Genomic DNA, 18639 nt, shown 5'->3' on the forward strand with positions numbered 1-18639 from the left:
GATCGAGAACTATGATTAAAGGTATAAATTTTAACAGGGGAAAATTAATAAAACGTGCCGGCGTGAAAAAGCGGCGACGTGCGTCACGCCGTATCAAACTCGCGACCTATTATTTGCCATAATGCAGACGTTCGATCATTATAAAAATAATACTCAACGTCTTCGGAGAATTGAGATAGTGTCTATCAAGAATAGTTTCTATTCTTGCAACAATCAATAATTATTTGTTTTCGATATAAGTAAAACGTGCTTTCTTCTTTGTCGCATAACAGAAAAAAAAAGTTGAACTAGTTTATTCTATTTCTTTAATCCTGGAATGTTATTATAAATTTTTACCCAAGTATTAATTCAAGTTTACTGTTCTCGTTATTAAAATTTTAACAGCTTAAAATAACATTTAATGAGATTTTGTTTACGACAGTGTTAGTTCAGTTATTTTAATATCTAACAATCTACAAAGTAAAAAAAATATTATAAAAGTTTTTAAAAGTATTAAAAAAGTGTAAAAAGTGGTTCTTAATTTTGGATGGATGAATTTTCACCCGGCATAATATTAATGTAAAAAAAAAGATGAGTATAGTACAATATACACTCGAGGATTAATAGATAATCTTTTATATTAACGCACAAATTAATACAGATAATCTTTCGTACCTAGAGTTATCTTTTACCAATCGTACAATTCTCTTTTTGAAAACGAACGTTGCGCTACAATTCTTCCCCATGTCCAGATTTAATGTCCAGCACCTAATATCGCGTACAGAAGTTAATTGAAATTTTAAGGATCCATGGAGGATCCTGGGCGACTTATCTACGGCTTTAACTGCCGTATCGTACACTTGCTTGGTTTATAGCCTGACATACGGCTACAGCTCGCGATATGCGGCTGGAACTGATGCTGTTCTACGATTTCGGGATGCATTACGTCGTGGCTACACAAAGCCCGCACTGAAGTTTAATTATTACCACTATGTGTACGCAAATATCCTATCTAACGTTCTTAACTTTATACGTGTGCATATGCGCCGTGACCGCGCGACCGTATACTATCCATTAGACTTGCTCAGATAACGTTTACGATGGATATTCTAAGCGCATACAAATCCAGATATACACCAGGTATTCTTCAAGGATGAGTTAATCATCATTATCATCTCGCACGAGGGCGTATGCCGTAAATAACAAAAACTACTATTAATATCTATTCCGCGGTAACTCATATATTCGCCCCAAGAATCAATATCTCGCTCCTGAAGTAATATTTCGGAAATATATATTGCGAGCTCGGCATGAATACAAATGCCTATTCTGATCGACATGTAGCATGAAAAATATTCTGCTGTTTTTCCATTCCACGTATTTTGGTGTACTGAAGAAAACGTGCGGCACAGGAACGAGGTCGACCTGCGCATTGAGCAAGATTTTTATTTCCGCGTTTCAAATGAATTTAAAATCGACGGTAAAGCGATGGACGCGGTTCGCGAAGTATGTTAGCTGCCAGAGTTCTGTACACAATAAGTGTGAAAATATTTTCATCCTGAAATCGATATATACGTGAGAGATCATGAACTCGTAGAACTTTTTATAGGCTTCAATATTCCGCATAACCCGTCTCAAAATTCGCATCTTCTGCATAAATCAGCGATTCGATGTATTCTACCTTGTTATTCGCCAAAATAATGATTCCTTGCTGCAAAATATATTGGAAAAAAAATTGTGTAACAGCCAAGTGTTGAATAAAATAATACTAATTAAATATTCGATTAATATAATTAAAAATTATTTTATATTTTTTAAACATTTAGTATTACGAAACGGTTACATTGTAATTACATTGTATTTAGTAATACTAATTTAGAAAAGTAAATTTATTTTTTATTAATTATCGAATTTTAATTTGAATTATCTCACTCAACATTTGATAGCTATTACCAAATTCTCCTTTCGATATATCTCTCGGATTTCAGCAATAAAGGTCAATTAATCTGGAAATACTATAAATGCAATTTTGTAAATAGAAGTTAAATATTAATGCGCCGCGATACAGTTTTATTTCAATATGTATGTCTCAACACTCATGGTGCGTTCCGGTACGCGTTGGGTATCAAGTAGCGGCATACACTCGCGCATATAAAGTGAATGTCGAGGCGAGGTCGTTCGTTCAAAGATGCGCCTTTGCGGTCTTGGGGTAGAAATGCCAAGCCGCTAGCCCGATGGGAAATGTCAACGACACCAAAGGCAAAAGTCAGCGAAGATATCTTGCTGTCTCCGCCCGGAGACGTTGCCTTTCGTTTGTCAAATGTTGTAGACAGACGGCCTACGGTGGGATTTCGCGAGTGTCCCCATCGTGAGAAATATAGCGTGAGCCAAAAATTCATTATATCGCCCGCAAACCAGTCCGAAATTCGCCACAGTCGCTGTTCCTCGTGATAAGAAAATAATATGTCCCGAAAAATACGACGTTCTTTCTTATCAGAACTCTTAAAGCTTTCGCGCACGCGACGAAGGTTTTGTGAACAAAAATATAGTGTTATATTTTAAAAATTATTTTTATAAGACGTATCAAAATTACATAATTTCTGTTAGAGATTTTATGGTGTATATAATTTTATCTCTACTTATAACTTTATGTAATATAAATTAAAAAAAACATTTAAAGAATCAAAATACACACGTAAAATGTATCTTAAGACATATATATATATAGTATATATGATATATTAAAATACACGATAAAATTATAATTAAAATTTCCATCTGGGAATTTAACATAAATTATAGATTTAAAATTTATGGACCTAATTAATGTAAATGATACTTAAAAGCTTGTGTTAATATTCATTGCATAAAAAATCGAATCAAATTCAAGAAGATTTGCGGCAAATCCTTTTACGAGGTAAGTCAAGCTGAGGGTCTTCTTGAGCGAGGTTAGGGTTGAAGTCGAAATATCGAGTCTGGCGAGAAGACGGTACACGGGTAAGGGATGGAAAAGGAGATAAAAAGCGAAAAAGGGGAGAAGGAGATCGACTATAATCCGTGAGATCGAGCCGGTAACGCGATCAAAGCGGTTCCCTTCCGGTTTCTAAACCGATTTCCTCGGACTCGTAGAAACGTGCCGCTCTTGGATCAATAGCTTTTGCTCTGTTTTTCTCCGGCGCATGTTTTCTTTACGAATTTTTTTTGAAGTATCTATAAATCTTGTCACGTAAATAATTTCATTTTGCACCCGTGTTTAACTATAAATATCACTGTAACCAGAATCGATGTACAAATAGCCAGATAAAAACTTTCTCTAATTCTTGCTATTTTACATAACGTTTCTACAAATCACGCTTTGATATCTCACGCTTAATGCATGCTCTCGAATGAGCACAAGAATTGATATTAAACGATTGATTAGCAAGAAAAAACAAATATAAATAAGGTAATATTTTTCGCAAAAAATTTTTTACTTTTTCTGGATTGGGAAATCTTAAAAGATGCCATGTTAGTAATATATAAAATTAACTTGTCAATTTTATTCTGTGATATTACTTACTCCAATTCAATCTAATTGTAAGAGAGCTGTGTTTGAAATTAAAAGTAACGGCACACAGTTCGAAAAGAATCGCATGTAAAATGAAATAAATATTATTTCAACTAAAATCCTGCGGTGACCATACATAAGCTTATCTCGTTTTTAATTGTATTTTACACAAAACACGATCCAAGTTCAATTGTTAATTACAAATATAAACATTATATAAATTAATCGCGTATGTATTACCTGAATGTAAATGATAATATTAACGAATATGAATAGAATGATGAATAGATAACTATAGCAGCACCAAAAAGTATTAATGCTTTCGACAGTTATCTTTCGATCTGTCAAAGCTATCGACATAAAGTCATTTTGAGCCACCCAGAACGAGAACGTCCGCCCGCATGTCAGGGATAAACGACGGGGGATAAGAACGAGAACTAATGCTCTTACCACCTTGAATGCACGTACTTAATGCGATAATCCCACGAAATAATTAAGTATGTCGAGACAACCCGGAGAATGTACGTCGATAGAGCCCCGAGTGAAATTTTACGGATGAAAATAATTTCAACTGTAAATAGCGGCCTACATACACATACGACCTATTCATATTGCATGGTGAAATATGTAGCAAATAGCCATCAGTACCCATTATCGACATTCACGAAAACAGCAGAGAAAGTCATGTTTTATTGAGGAAAAATTCTATTGGGATTATTTGATTAAACCAGACATACGAAAATACATGTACATTTTTATACAGGTATCATTAAACATTCCTTCACTCTTCGTAGATGATCTAACTATTCCTGCGGCCGTGAGATTAAACTTTCAACGGCAAATATTTTTCATCTGTGGCGGATGAATTAATCCATCAAATATTTACTCGAAACTGCGGCATTCTGTACAGCTAAACTATTAAAAATAACTTGTATGATAACAAATATTCTGTATTCTGTATTTTGTATTTTAACGTGACAGAGATTGGGTTTATAAATCAAATATTCAAAATATCTTTTTTTAATCACAAAAGTGCTTTCACGTAATCTAAAAATTGACAAGGCAATCGTTTATTTAATATTATATTTAATTTTATACTTAAAAATCTTACGATGTTAACATTTAACGCAAATTAATCAAAGTTGAAAAAAATGTACATGTGTAAAAGTGAATTCCCGTTGCCTAAAATTGGCACTAAAATCTTTATCGGACTTTTGTTTATATCCACTCTATCTCGACCAGAAAAATAGGAGTAGCGGCTTATGGTCGTTGAGACTGTTGAACCGGAGCGGTACGAAAATACCAGGAGTCTCTCGAAGTGATTCTGGTAAGCAGCCAAAGTGAGGGTGTAATGGAGCCAGAAAGTGAGGGAGAAAGAAGAGAAACGACGAGAGAAGAAGCGGGGCGTCCGGAAACTCTTCTACTGGGTGGCTTGGAAACGTTTTGCTGGTAACTAGGCTAATGTGGGATTACTTGGGACAGCGATAGTATCCGTAGACACAATTGAAGATTCTTTTGATTTAATTTCGCACAGAGAAAAAAATCGCGATGGGACGATTTGAGATATTAAACCTTCAAAAGAGATAATTCGCATTAATCATCTACTTAATAATTTATACTTTTCAATTAACCAATAATTCAATAATTTTACTTTACCAATTTCATCAGAATAAAATATCTACCATCCGATGTAATGCAATCATAGAGAAAAAGAAATACGATATCTTCTTTTTGAACAACTTTATGTTATACAAAAAATTAATCCTCCTAACAATCGCACAATAATTCGAAATCGCATGCGAATTATCGTGCTCCTCTCTCAAGAACCAACAAGTAAAAGGGAATAAATGATTAGTATCGCAAGATATAATAAACAATAAAATATAATAAACAATATATAAAATATTTATATTATTTACAAATATAAACAATAGAAAAGCCCTAACGATCACAGCTAAATTTTAGCTGATATTTTTTGTGTTATTTTATAAACATTTTTTCAAGAAACTACATGCCAAGTAAGTTTTTTGGTCATGACAGTTCTAAGTTGTACCAGAAATAGTATTGTAATATCACGTTATTAAATTAAAACTCAATTTAATAATAAATGATGCTCAGTTAACATGACAATGAAGCCAATAAAAACCATTTCCCCTAAAAAATCTTAAAAAATTTTTTACGAAAAATACCTCAGCCAGGGATTGTACCTAAGACCTCCCGACTTTCCAAAACGGATGTCTTAGCTACCTTGACTCGTAAAAGGATCATTTGCACAGCAATGAAATAAAAAATAAGAAAAGTGATATATGACTCACCGACACGATGCGCAACGAGCGGAGTTACTCAACCACGAAGCTACGGTGATACTGTAACACAAACATAAGATTCAAAAATTAAAATTGTACTCAAAATAATCCACATTTTAAAAGTTAATTTTTATATACTCCCAGAAAAAGGTTTCGTAAAGTCAAAAAATATTTGTTTGATTCAAAAAAATTTGTGCATTGCTATACGGATAAAAAAATTCTTTGACTTAAAGAAATTTTATATAATTTATTTTAAGAAAAATTGATAACGTCATTTCTTGAAATCAATTAAATTTTTATTTTCCTCAAATGTATTTCCACTTCAACTTAAAAAAATCAAATTAAAGAAATGATTTCACCAATTTAAATATAATTTTTCTCTATATGTGTATAACATTTTATATTATAAATTTTCTTTAAGTAACTTTTTTTAATTTATTGCGATAAAATCAAATGAAAGAGGGAGAAAGATTATTAAATTTATTTAAATAAGAAATTATATTTACCCCAAGGTTGCTCCGCTGGGGCCCGATGCCTCTCCCAGGCCTCCTCCTCCTCTCAGTGTTCTACAGGTTGTCCTCTTCCACTCGTTGCACACGCGGAACACTCGCGAATAATACACTAAATTTGCGCGCGTGGACTAACTATTCATAAAGTTTTTCGCGCGATACTGCGGCACTTCGGGTTTATAAAACCCATGATACGAGTTCCCATTCAGAGAGATTCCCGTAGATTCAGCACCCCGAGTCGACGAGTAGGACGCACGCGTACCCACCCCCGAAAAAGGGTAAGCCCCACGCGGAAGAAAACGAAATCAATGGCATTGAATCCGAAGCCTCTTGTCTCACAAAAATCACGTCTAAAATTGACTCGTTCATACGCCCAGCCAACGGATCATCGAGATCAGTCCCACTGGATCTTATATCCAAGCGGCGTCGACAAGACACTCCGGCAGGACGAGAAAAGAAGGTACTCATTGCCGACGTCTAGCATTTTAGACGAATCAGGAAATGAGAGCCAGCCTCTCGTCACAAGCTTAACCTACAAGGCCAAGTTCTGACCAAGTCAGATTAAACGTGATTCACCTAGCTCGAACCCCAGATCCAAAGAATCCAAAAACGGTATCAAGGATCTAAGAAAGCCTTAGGATGGTGGACGAGAGCAAGAGAAACGTGCGAATCCAAGGCAACTGATCCGAACTCTTACCACTTAGGACCGAACCGATCGTCAGAGACAGAGCGTGTAACCTCACACAACCAGACAACCGCGCAACATGCACACGGGGCATGTCGTACATGCGGCCCGGCATTACCTCGTGCACGGGCACTCGGCATAGAACGTCGCGGTGCGCCGTCTTTCTTAGCCACCATGCGCAACGCCCCAGAGAGAAAATATCCACTGCCAAGCAGCGGGGGTGCGATTCCCGGCCCTCGAACTAGGAGTCTATCAAATGGGAGTTATAGAAAAAAAGTCTATTTAGTCCAATATTTAAACGGCACTCCCGAGACAAACGCGCGACGCGACGAACCGGCTGCGGTTCGATTATTTTATAAAAAATCGGCGACGATTTAAGTGTTGGCTTCCGTTGCTTTTATCTCAAGGAATATCTGTAAGATACGATTAAAATATCCATTGAATAAACCAGATATATTATACACTCTGTATATGTTATAAATATATTGTTGAGTAATTAAAAAATACATATCTTGAAATAAAATTCAATCCACATGAAAAAGATAAACATAACATAAATGCGTAAATAATCTATGTAGATGTAATCTTAAAATTTACAACACAACTCTGCTACAAATTCATACAAATATATAATAATTTTACAATTACGATATTTTCTACGGTTATTTCGCGTTTTGAAAACTGCAAGCAGTGATTGGTGACTAAAATAGAAAACGATCGCCATCGCCTAATACTACCATGTACTTTTCGACCACACAATCTCGAGATATATAAACTGATAATGAGATAAAGAATGTCTAAAAAATTTTACTTAACAAAAAAAAATTATTTGCTCGATGAGTCCGAATAACTTATTTGCTTGTAATAAAGTTAAACATTTTTTAATTGAAATATTTATGTAAATAAAATGAAGAAATAATTTTTAGTCAAGTATTTTTTCTTGCAATTCTAGAAAATATTTAGATTATTTTTAAATAGTGAGATAATCAGATTTTTTTAATTTAAGAAAATAATTTAATTAAGTTAATAATGTTATTAGCTCGTTGTAAAATCATTTTTTACATATAATACATAATAATATACTTAAGGTAACATATTTATATTTACTTAAAACTAAATATTTGTTATTCAAACAGAACAAATAAATGCTTGCATCAAAACATATGGTTTTAAGAAAATATATTTTTTCATTGAAAAAAAATGTTTTTCTTAGTCTAATCTTCGCGAATTTGCATTCAGCATTATATTAAAAAACGGATAATTAATGAATACTGATCGTTATAGGACTTGCAAGCTAGATAAGAAATATCACGACATACGCGATATTATTTTGAGAGCACAGATTTGCAGTGTGGCGAGATGCGTACAACGCCCGCAAGATGTTACGCGGTATTAATGCCATGTCGTGTCTCATCAACGTCGTGTAACCGGGGGTGAAACGCCAATGACGATGATTGATGTTAACGACATACATACAGCTAACTGTATTCAGCGAGACGCGGTAACGGGCGTTAATAATCGGCGCACCTGCTCTTTTAATTTACTTGGTCGGCCGTCGAGCGATAAATCGATGATTCCCGAATGATTAGCCCATAAATGCCTATCTACGCATTAAGCGCATCGTTCCTGCTTTCGCCGTTTCGCGTCAAATTTATTAACGTGCTGACCGCGTCGTGTCCCCTGCGTGGAGGGTGCGAAGGCAAGCTGGCAAACGAAATAAAGTATTTATTTTCGTTGCAAATTACCGCCGCTAATGGCCGCCGCGAGCGCAAATTACCAACATTACGTACTCCGCGGAATCTCTCACGCGTGCTTCATTACGATGCGCGGCCGCGCACCGTGTCGGCTTTAATTAGCCGTAGGTAACCTGTAATCCGTTACTTCAATTACTTTTCTCGCAATCCGGTCCAATATTCCGAATTTTCGAAACGGAATTTACGGAAATGAAACGCTCGAGTTGCGAATGCGCGAATTTGCGAGATTCACGTAACTACGAGAAAAAAAGACGAGATTTTTCTCTATTTTCTTCATTTCCTCAAAGAGAATTTCGCGAAAACGTGATTTGTCCTTCGACTCGGCGCGAATTTGTGGAAACACGTTTTGGAAATAACGACGGATCAAGAAAGAAGGCAGCCGTTATGATTTCCGAGTTATTCTCTACGTAGGGGACGAGAGGGCTCTCGATGTTTGATCTTTTGATTGAATTGCACGGCCAATAACTGACCTCCCTTAAGGGATTTTGCGCAACCCTCGGGAAATATCGGACCTTTAATGTCCTGATTCGAAAACGTTGCGCTCTCTTTTTCCATCCAACTTTGGCACGGTCTCTCTTTTCGCGTCGAATTGGCGCTTGAAATTTCCAACATCCATCGGTACTGATGTTCCATCAACGTTTGCGAAAATTGTCGAAACTAACCGTCCGTTTTTATTATTCAACGTTATATAATTAAAAGGCAACAATCAAACATTTACATACACAATGTATATACTGTGTAATGAATGTTGCCCTACATAATGGAAAATACAGAGTATATCAGACAATTTGTACCGCCCGTGAGAACGAAAAGCGCGTTAAAGAAAAATGCGAAATTTATATGAGAACATATGCTTAAAGTATCGAAAATTTTATTTACACACATTTTCGCCTACTCGATACTTTACTCATAATCTGACATTTCCTTATTTTTCTTAAAACCGTAAGTGACATAAGAGAAAAAAAATTTTAACAAAAGTAATTTATTTAAAAAAAAACCCTATTCTACAAAGATCTACTAGACCTATGTTCTATTTAAAATTTTAAATTTGACTCGAATTTATTCTACTTCCGATAGTTTCTGCAAAATCAAAATGCCACCATTAATTCAGAAAAGCTTTGATAATGAAAATTTTTCTCTCGACTTCCGACAACTATCCATTGCTATCCAAGAAAAAAAGATGACACGTGTGGTCTGATACTTGCATAAATAATCCTATCAAATTGTAAAAACGGCGACAAGAAAAAAGCGACGCGTTCGCATAATGTAACGCATAATGACGAAGCTTAGAACGAGATGCGCGCCACTTCAGGAAATCACTTTTGCTTGACACGAGGCGAGAAATGACTCATTGTGCCGCGCCACGTCGGCCGATTCAATTTTACTCCAATGAACCGCGTGGCGCGGTAAAATCGAAAAGAGTCGGCAGAAAGGTTAATGGGGAGGGCTTGCAATTTCCGCGACGTACGTCCCAGTCACGTCGTCATATAGTCAAAGGTGCCTGCGATATAGCGCACCTCCGACATTTTTCATGGAAATTGCCGTGCAATAGCGGAAGAAAAGAATGGGAAAAGCAATACGCCAAAGAATAGGAGAGAAGGGAGAAAGGGAGGGCGTGCAGACGTAAAAAAGCGGCATGTTGGGGTGCAGCTAGTTTATTAGTGACCATCCAGGTTGAACTGTGTTTGGTTTGCGGGCTTGGCGTGGCCATCTCGGAGGATTATCAACGATGTAGAAGTCAAACCGTCCTCGGAAAACCGTCCAATTAACCCCCCCACTTGCTAAAAGACCGCAAGGGTGCGGTGGATCGACTAACTATCTGATAAAGCCGCAGCTTCTCGACGCGGATACGCTGCGAGAAAATAATTAACTATGTCTATTTCGGATCTTTCAATCTGTATGCATCTTATGCTCTCGAAAACGACTACGTGCATCTTCATCCTATCTAGAGGGACGATCCGCATAGAGATGTCTTGATTTGACATACATAGCAGAAGCAGTCCTCTGTCATGTCAGGCTGTTCCGTCGTGTCCACATGCCCTATTGTACATGTAACCGCGTACATTAGATCTACGATGTTAGGACTGTTCGAGGACTGAAATACATGTAGACGCATTTTGCGAAGAACGCGTGAAATTTGGAAAACGAGTTACAGAAAAAACGCCATATGCCCTTTCTCACTCCCTAAAACTATGAGCAACTTGTGAATAAATTATTTTTCATTAACAAATCATTTTATATGCTTATACCATATATAAAAATATGAATATAAATTTAAAATAAATAAATGTTGATAAGCTCGTATTATGCGAAGCAATACGTCTTGTATTAATATTGTATGTATATTGTTTTATATTAACGTAATTTAATTATTAAACAATCAAAATAAAAGTAAGATATTAATAAATTTAATCTAATTACAAAAAGCTTCATGTTAAAAAAATAATAATTGCGACAAAAATTTTAATTCTGCCGCCTTCCGTGCATGTATGTCTAAAATCATCGCGTCCGTCATTATCGCAAAGTCAAATCTGCTTGCATTTACTCTTAGTTCGGAGGAGCTTGCAAAAAGATCGATATTTCGAGACGAGTAGGCTATCGAACTTGAGGATTCATCGACGAATACGTCTATCTACTTTACTTTTTCAAAGAAGGATTTAGCTTTCATTCGAACGACTGAACGTTCATGTATTTTTATTATTGTGAATAAAAGAGGAAACAATTTTTCTTTTAATAAATTTATTCTTATTTTTAAACTAGTTAAAATTTTTTAAATAATTGATTAGATCAGAGAAAATTATTTCTTCCATCTTCTTGATTAAGAAGTTAAAAAAAACCAATACTATTATTAGCAGAAATTGAAATAAATGATAATTCTTTTCAATTCAAGTGATTTTTAATACATTATAAGAGCTTTTTCAGAAAAAAAGAATGACAACGAAATTTTATATTAGTAAATTTCAGATTCAACATCTGTTTTTTATCACGCACGTTTAACGTTACTCCCAGCACGCTTCAAAATTTGGGATATGTTAAAATTTTATAAAAATCGCGAGATTATACCGAATTCTGCCTATTAAAACAACATGTTTGGCCTTTCATATTACTGCTTGTTGCGTCCCGCAACCGCGCGCGGTGCAAGAGCTGTCATCGGCGTCCTAGAAACAACTTCGGTAACACGGGAAGCGGGATATTAGTGAACAATGGTGGCCATAATGCTTCCTGCCGGTTATAACGCCGAGTTATACCTGCCTGCAACTTGAGTCAAGCGCAAACCTAGGATTGGATGGCAGACAATTTAAGCTCGGCTTACGATTTAAACAACGGTTGCTGTACAAGCGGGCCTCCCCATCCACCGCCCCCGGGCACCCCGCACCCGTTTAAACACTCTTACAACCACCCAAATGTGGTATGGATTAATTCATTCAACGTCCCTATCTGCATCCGGGAAGGGAGCTTTTAGGCGCTTAAAGCGGGAAATAAATCTATCCCGCGCGGCGAGTCTCACTGAGATCGCAGCAGCAAAGAATCTAAATTGCGGTTGCCGTTGTAATCCATCGTTGTCACCCGCGCGAAATAAATGATATCCGTAATTGTACGTACCGTACATTTTATTAAGCTGGCCATTGTTCGTCGCCGAAAGTAAACTGTCTAGTGGTGCGTATTTCCGCGTCGTATATTTTGCGCTGAATGTGGCTGTCCGGCTTCCACTTCATGTTACACGGAAACACGTCCTTCGAAGTAAAGAAATAAGAGTCAGTCCCGTCAACCGTGTCTCGCGTCTCGCCTTAAAGCAGCAATGCTTCGCACTGATCTCGATCGAACGCCGCGTTTCGTGACGATAATTACGAAATCGTGAAAAACAAAAACCGCGTTAAACAAGCGTGCGAGCGGTGTGAATTCTCGAAAAATTCTTGTACTGCCGCGCGTTACCGTAGCAATAGTAATTCTGTAACTTATAATGCATTTTCTGCTCCGGACTGCGAAATAATAATGGTCGCCGCGCTAACTTAGCGTTACGTCAAAAGTTCCGGCGAACGTTTAACATACGTCCGACGCGCTATTTATGGCCCATGAAATATTTCCGCGTTATAATTGTGCCTTGAAGCCTGAATTCATAATGCTCATTTTCTGCAGGGGCGCTGCAGGGATTCCCCCTTCCCCCACTATCTTTGTGCCCCGCGGGCACTTAAAAAGAAAGATATGCAAGGGGCATTAAATAAATTTACACTTTTGGTGCTCCCTCACTCGTTGCGTAAAAGCGTACGTGACCTGATTATTCTCCTTTCTCTTAAGTCGGATTTACGATATCGTGAAATTCATTTGTATCGCTGTAATTTTTACAGCGGCCCTAATGAGAGACTTTCGTGTCCGACATTAAATCGCTTTTTCTTGTATTTTTTTACTCGCAAATGACCTTTCTCTCGCGGAAAATTATAAGGGTTAATAATACGTTGAAAGAGATTAACATTACATAAGCCACAAACGTGTGACATTATATATTCTTCATTATTAAATTAATGAACAACACACATATGCGCTAATTATAGCAGCAAATGCAAAATCAATAGAAGTAAAAAAAAAGGGAAAGGAGTGTATCTCTTGATAGGAAAGAATTGCTGGAATGCCAGAGCATCGAGCAGATATAAACTCGGTCGAGAATCGCACGATCGTGTCGGGAAATTGGAACAGCCAGCGCGACCGCGTGCCGCTCTTCTCGCGCTGGTTTATCCCCAGTGCTTTTAATTTCGAGCTACCGAGCTCTTTATACCCGCGAGGAGTATAATTATCCACTAGAGGATGGAGGGTCGGTATTGAATATTTTAGCTCTAGCTCCTCGCAGCCTCGCCAATCTCCCTCTTTCTCCCCCTTCTTTCTCCTACTCCTCTCTCAGCTTCGTACCAACACTTCTCGTTCCGTAACAAAAACGTAAATAAAAACGGATAAGCAGAAAAGCAGAAAAGAAGGAGATTCGCGATTTGAAAAGCGAGAGTGGGAGGGATTCTTCTCTCGTCCCGAAGTCTTACGGCTCTAGGATTAGGTAGGAAAGTTACGTCAGGCATTTTGCGGCCAGCTTTGCATAAGTTTCGACTCTATCTCATTCCCTTTCGTTCGCGTTGTTTCGTATTCCGTCTCTACGTTTCGTGATTCTCCTTTCGGACGCTGATGTCCGATAAAAATGCAGAGCCGCATATTAACTTCTATATCGTAATCTCCGACACGCTATTTCGCGCTTCTATACCATTAAAGTATCTTTATACCTGACTGATTTACGATTTAATGACGTCGTAAGCCTGTGTAAAGAATAATCTATGCAAAGCGTAAATTGAAATATTCTTCTAAACGGTCGTGTAATAATACATGTAACAAATCTTGTCTCCAATTTAAAAACTTGAAAATTGTAATATATTATATTTCAAAAGTGTAATCTTTTTTAAGAAATATTTAGTATTTAAAATATAAAATTTCTAACATCGATTTGTTTAAGTTTGCAAATCTATCCTCTTATAATTAATGTGAAAAGATATTAAAATATAAATTTGTACAAGGGAATCTTAAAGTGAGAAATATTCATCATTTTGACAGTCTACGAACCTAGTTTATCGTTATAATTAATACGAGGGACAATCGCGATATGATGTACGTGAGGTGTAACGTTGGTTTCGTCATGTTGTAAAAGTCAGCAGATTTATTTTATCGTTATAGTTAATACGAAGAAGGGACAGCCGACGAAAATGAATTGCATCGATATGCAAATGTTCTCTCCGAGCATAATCAATTTCATATATCCCGATTGCATTCTTTCTTGTAATATTGTTACATACGGGTATCGATCGTATTTTTTTTCTTTGGCTAACTTAATTTGTAATATAAGAGTTCGGAGATTCTCGTAAAAAAAAATCATATTTCGCTGTTCGCGCGAATTAGTAACAAACTAATAAAATTATCACCTCGGCGTCGAGGAAAGAGATCTTCGGCTGGTCCATCTTTACAGGCCGTACACGTCTGATATTAAGTATCTCACGTTGTTAGAACAGAGAAGAAAAAACCGGAAGATCTGTCTTTCGTGACGCGTTTCACCTCCCCGAACACAATTCCGCGCAGCCGGTGTTCAAGAATGAGGTATAAACCGTTGATAAATGATCACGGCAGAAAGAACAGCCTCGTAATTGTAGTCTTATTAATGGCTCGCAACTGCACGGTGTAACGACCTGTAGCTATAACACGCATCTCGTTTGTATCTCGTAACCGTAATCTGCCAATTTACGGCGTGAAATCGCTTGTAGCACGAAAACGTGCATGAAGGTATTCAAATAGGAGGAGTGTGGAAAACAAAGTATTCAGAATAAATTCTCTGTTACTTCGAAAAAACAAAATTTGCTTTGATTAATTCGCGAAGTTACATTCACTTGTCACAATTCCCTCTAAATATGGCTTCTAAATAAATTTTTCTCCTAAAAGTCAGATTAGTGTAAACTGATGATCAATTCTTTTTAAAGAAAAATCAAAAGTGTTAAGAAGAGAAATTTTTCTGCATCAATGTACATTTCGTTAAACCTTATTATGTATTTTTTTAGGATGTCCAGGGGCCAAGGAGGGTGGTCCGACGAGCCCTGCACTTCCGGTAGTGCGAGTCGTCGCGGTGCACGGCAAGCAACGGGATCATCATCGAGAACGGCATCTACCGTCTTAGAGGAGCGCGCTTCCGGTACTACACCGTGTAAAAGTGGCTTCAGAGTAGGGGTCTACGGCTGGAGGAAAAAATGTCTTTATTCTCTCGTGTTGACTCTTATGGTCATCGTCATCCTCAACCTCGCCCTCACCGTCTGGCTTCTTAAGGTCATGGGATTTAGTTCCGTAAGTTTACATATAAATTAATAAATATTTAATTAATTAATATCATTATCGTACGAATCGTTAATCAATGTTATATGAAATCATAATTAATCAACATTGTTCAGATGAAATCATAATTAATCAACATTGTTCAGAATTTCTTTAATAAAAATTTGAAAAAGCAAAAATATGGTAAAAACTACGATAAATTTCGCCTATCCGTCAATTAGAGATTTTCGTCTTGTAATTCTTGAGAGAAATAATATACGCATTACGAAAACTCCGAAACGCACTCCGGTCCAGAATGATTCCTATTGGTTACAGTCTCCTTCAAGTTTGATCTAGATAAGGACGTGTGTAACTTTCGACAGTCATTAAAGTCGACTTCCGTCTTGCGGCTTGGAATTAGTTTCGCACGAGTTCCTGAGCTCGAATAACAGGCTTCGAATAGGGTGACGGATCGTACGAACGATGGTGTGCGATCGAGGTACGTCGCTTTGAGAATGGTGGCGAGAGGCGCAAATGTGGTTAATATAATTCGCTGTAATTGCCGGAACCGTTACAACGGCGCCGTTGCTATATTCGTCGTGGAAAATTGTCGTTTGCACTTCATACTTCTTCTTCCCCCGGACTTAATTCGGACGCGTTACAATTACCCGTCCCCGGAATCGACCGGGTTCATTAGTAAGTAAGTCGGCGGCGCGGCGTTCTCCTTCGCTCTTCGCAATCCCGGAGAAACGCGGCCCGTACCAACTTCTTGATTGCGATAATGGCTGTAATGTAAAGGTCGTTTCGATGTAAATGTCTGTGTCGTGCGCGAGAGCCAGGATACGACTTTCCTAAGTTAGCGGGACACGTTTGGCGATTTTATGTAGATCGAGCGAGAAACCGTTCTACGCATACGTATATACGTATATCATGCTAAATGTGTTAATTTTGATATTATAAATTTTAGCATTTTGACTGAAATTATTTTGCTTATGTATTTGACATTAAACATCTTGGCAATAAATAAATTATATTCTATTCTATCGGTATAATTTATTTGAAGCTGAAGAAAGAATGCATCTCATTGTAAATCTTAAATGAACAGTCTGCACAATGCGCCTCACAATCATCTTGTAACACCCGATTCGAGTTACGCGCGCAGACATTCGCATAAATTCTTCCAATCCACTTTATCGTCCAATCGTACCGGCGCTTTCGCTTCTGCAAATCGTCATTCCTACGTATCCGAGCGAATACAACAATGGCATTGGGATTCGTCGACGCTAAGCTGGCGCCTAGTCCGCTCGATTAAGGCAAAAACGTTCGTGAGACTCCTCCAACCTTCGTCTCCGCCCCGCGACCCCGCCAAACTGCAGCTACCTATTCGCCATTATCGAATTTATTCGAAATCGAAAGGAGCTTCCGCGATCTGGCGCAATGATCCCTCGATGGGGGCTAAACTCGGTGGAAATTGAGTATCAATCCGTAAGTAAGGAGCCCGGGAGCAGCAGGGATACCCCGTGGGAAATGTAAGTCTCTGCCACTTCTTTCCCTAACCCTTCTCACCCAGCTCTCTTCCACCTCTCCCTCTCTCTCTCTCTCCTTCCGCTATCTTTTCCGTTTTATTCCGCTTCCATTCCTTGTACGATCGTCCGCGAACCCCTTGCCGCTCTCTCATCCCCATCTATATCCCATCCTCTCACAGTGATTCTCTCATTTGATCTCCCACCCGGTTTTTCCCTGTAACTCTTCTTCTTTCTGTTTCTCTCTTTTTCTCAAGGCATCCTTCAGCCCTGCTAATACCGTTCGATTTGCCGATTCGCGCCGAAAACTTCTCCGGCCAGTGTGTCGTTCTCTCCCGCCTCGCCTCTCCTTCATCTGTCGTAAGTCGTAATTAGCAGCGGTAATTAAACTCTCGTTTATCGGCCGATAACTCATGTCCGATTAATTGTGCAACTCGGTAAATCAGCGAGACAATCAATTAGGAGTTCGGGCGCGTTAATTATTGCATACGACCATTGCGGGTTGCCGCGGGCGACGATTTACGAGGATTTCGATTCACGGCGAGAAGTCCGGGAATAGATGCAATACTGACATATCTCCAAAAAGTCGTACGTAAATATAGTCGATGAGACCGCGAATCAAGTAGCCGAATATAAATATATGTACGACTTATAAGCACGAAAATTTCATACATTCCGTGCACTTCGTGAGAGCGTAAGAACATAATCTTCTGACGAGATGTACATGAAATTTTACGTGTGAAAGACGGCTGTGGATTTTGCATAAACGGATTGATCAGACAAATCGAAATTACACAAAATATCGCGTATTTAATATCGCGTACTATTTTTGCTCTTTAAACCAAATATTACATTACAGAAGTAATATTTCATAAATGTTAACATCAGAAATATCAACAGCATGACATTTTAACTAATATACATACAATGATGTTAAAAATTTTATTGTCCAAAGTATTTTTGGTGATTGTTTTAAAATGCGGAATCTCTCTCTCTCTCTCTCTCTCTATCTCTCTTGCGGGACACGAGTGACCTATACACTTATTACATTTCATGCTTTTCATAACATGTATAAAAAGAAATGGCAGGAAGAGAGTATCCAAAATTAAGATATTTTTGTATTTTTTAATATAATCAACCGCGATGCGGATGTAAGCGGAGTGGAAACGACATATGGGACAACTGGAGATGACAAAAATTACACGATATTTTACAGCGTTGTACAAAATACCTTGGAACCATTTGATGCGAAACCTTTACGGGACAAATTACAAAAAGTTTTACATTTTAATGACACTACATTAGTAATTAGACTGCTAATCAAAACTGAAAATTTAAATTCGTTTAATTTCGGAGAAATAAATAAATTGTAAATTTTACTTCCATCTGGTTTTCTCGCTTTCCGTGAAAGTCTATGTACATCGTGCGCATCGCAAAAAACGTAAATATGCAATTTTCGGCAATACGTATCCATTATGATATGTAAAAACACCGACATTACGGTGGTTACA

At 37.6% G+C, this 18639-nt stretch overlaps 1 protein-coding gene across 3 annotated transcripts in view; it reads left to right on the forward strand.

The window, feature by feature from the left end:
- Positions 1-18639, forward strand: part of LOC105195166 (zeta-sarcoglycan) — a 207219-nt gene that overhangs the window by 167854 nt on the left and 20726 nt on the right. For all 3 annotated transcript variants that reach the window (XM_011160445.3, XM_039448922.1, XM_039448921.1), the window contains one exon: positions 15359-15638. In XM_011160445.3, the coding sequence (XP_011158747.1) occupies positions 15359-15638 (280 nt within the window). The remainder of the gene's footprint in view (positions 1-15358; positions 15639-18639) is intronic.

This window comes from Solenopsis invicta, chromosome 5 (assembly GCF_016802725.1).
Source record: "Solenopsis invicta isolate M01_SB chromosome 5, UNIL_Sinv_3.0, whole genome shotgun sequence".
Classification (NCBI taxonomy): domain Eukaryota; kingdom Metazoa; phylum Arthropoda; class Insecta; order Hymenoptera; family Formicidae; genus Solenopsis; species Solenopsis invicta.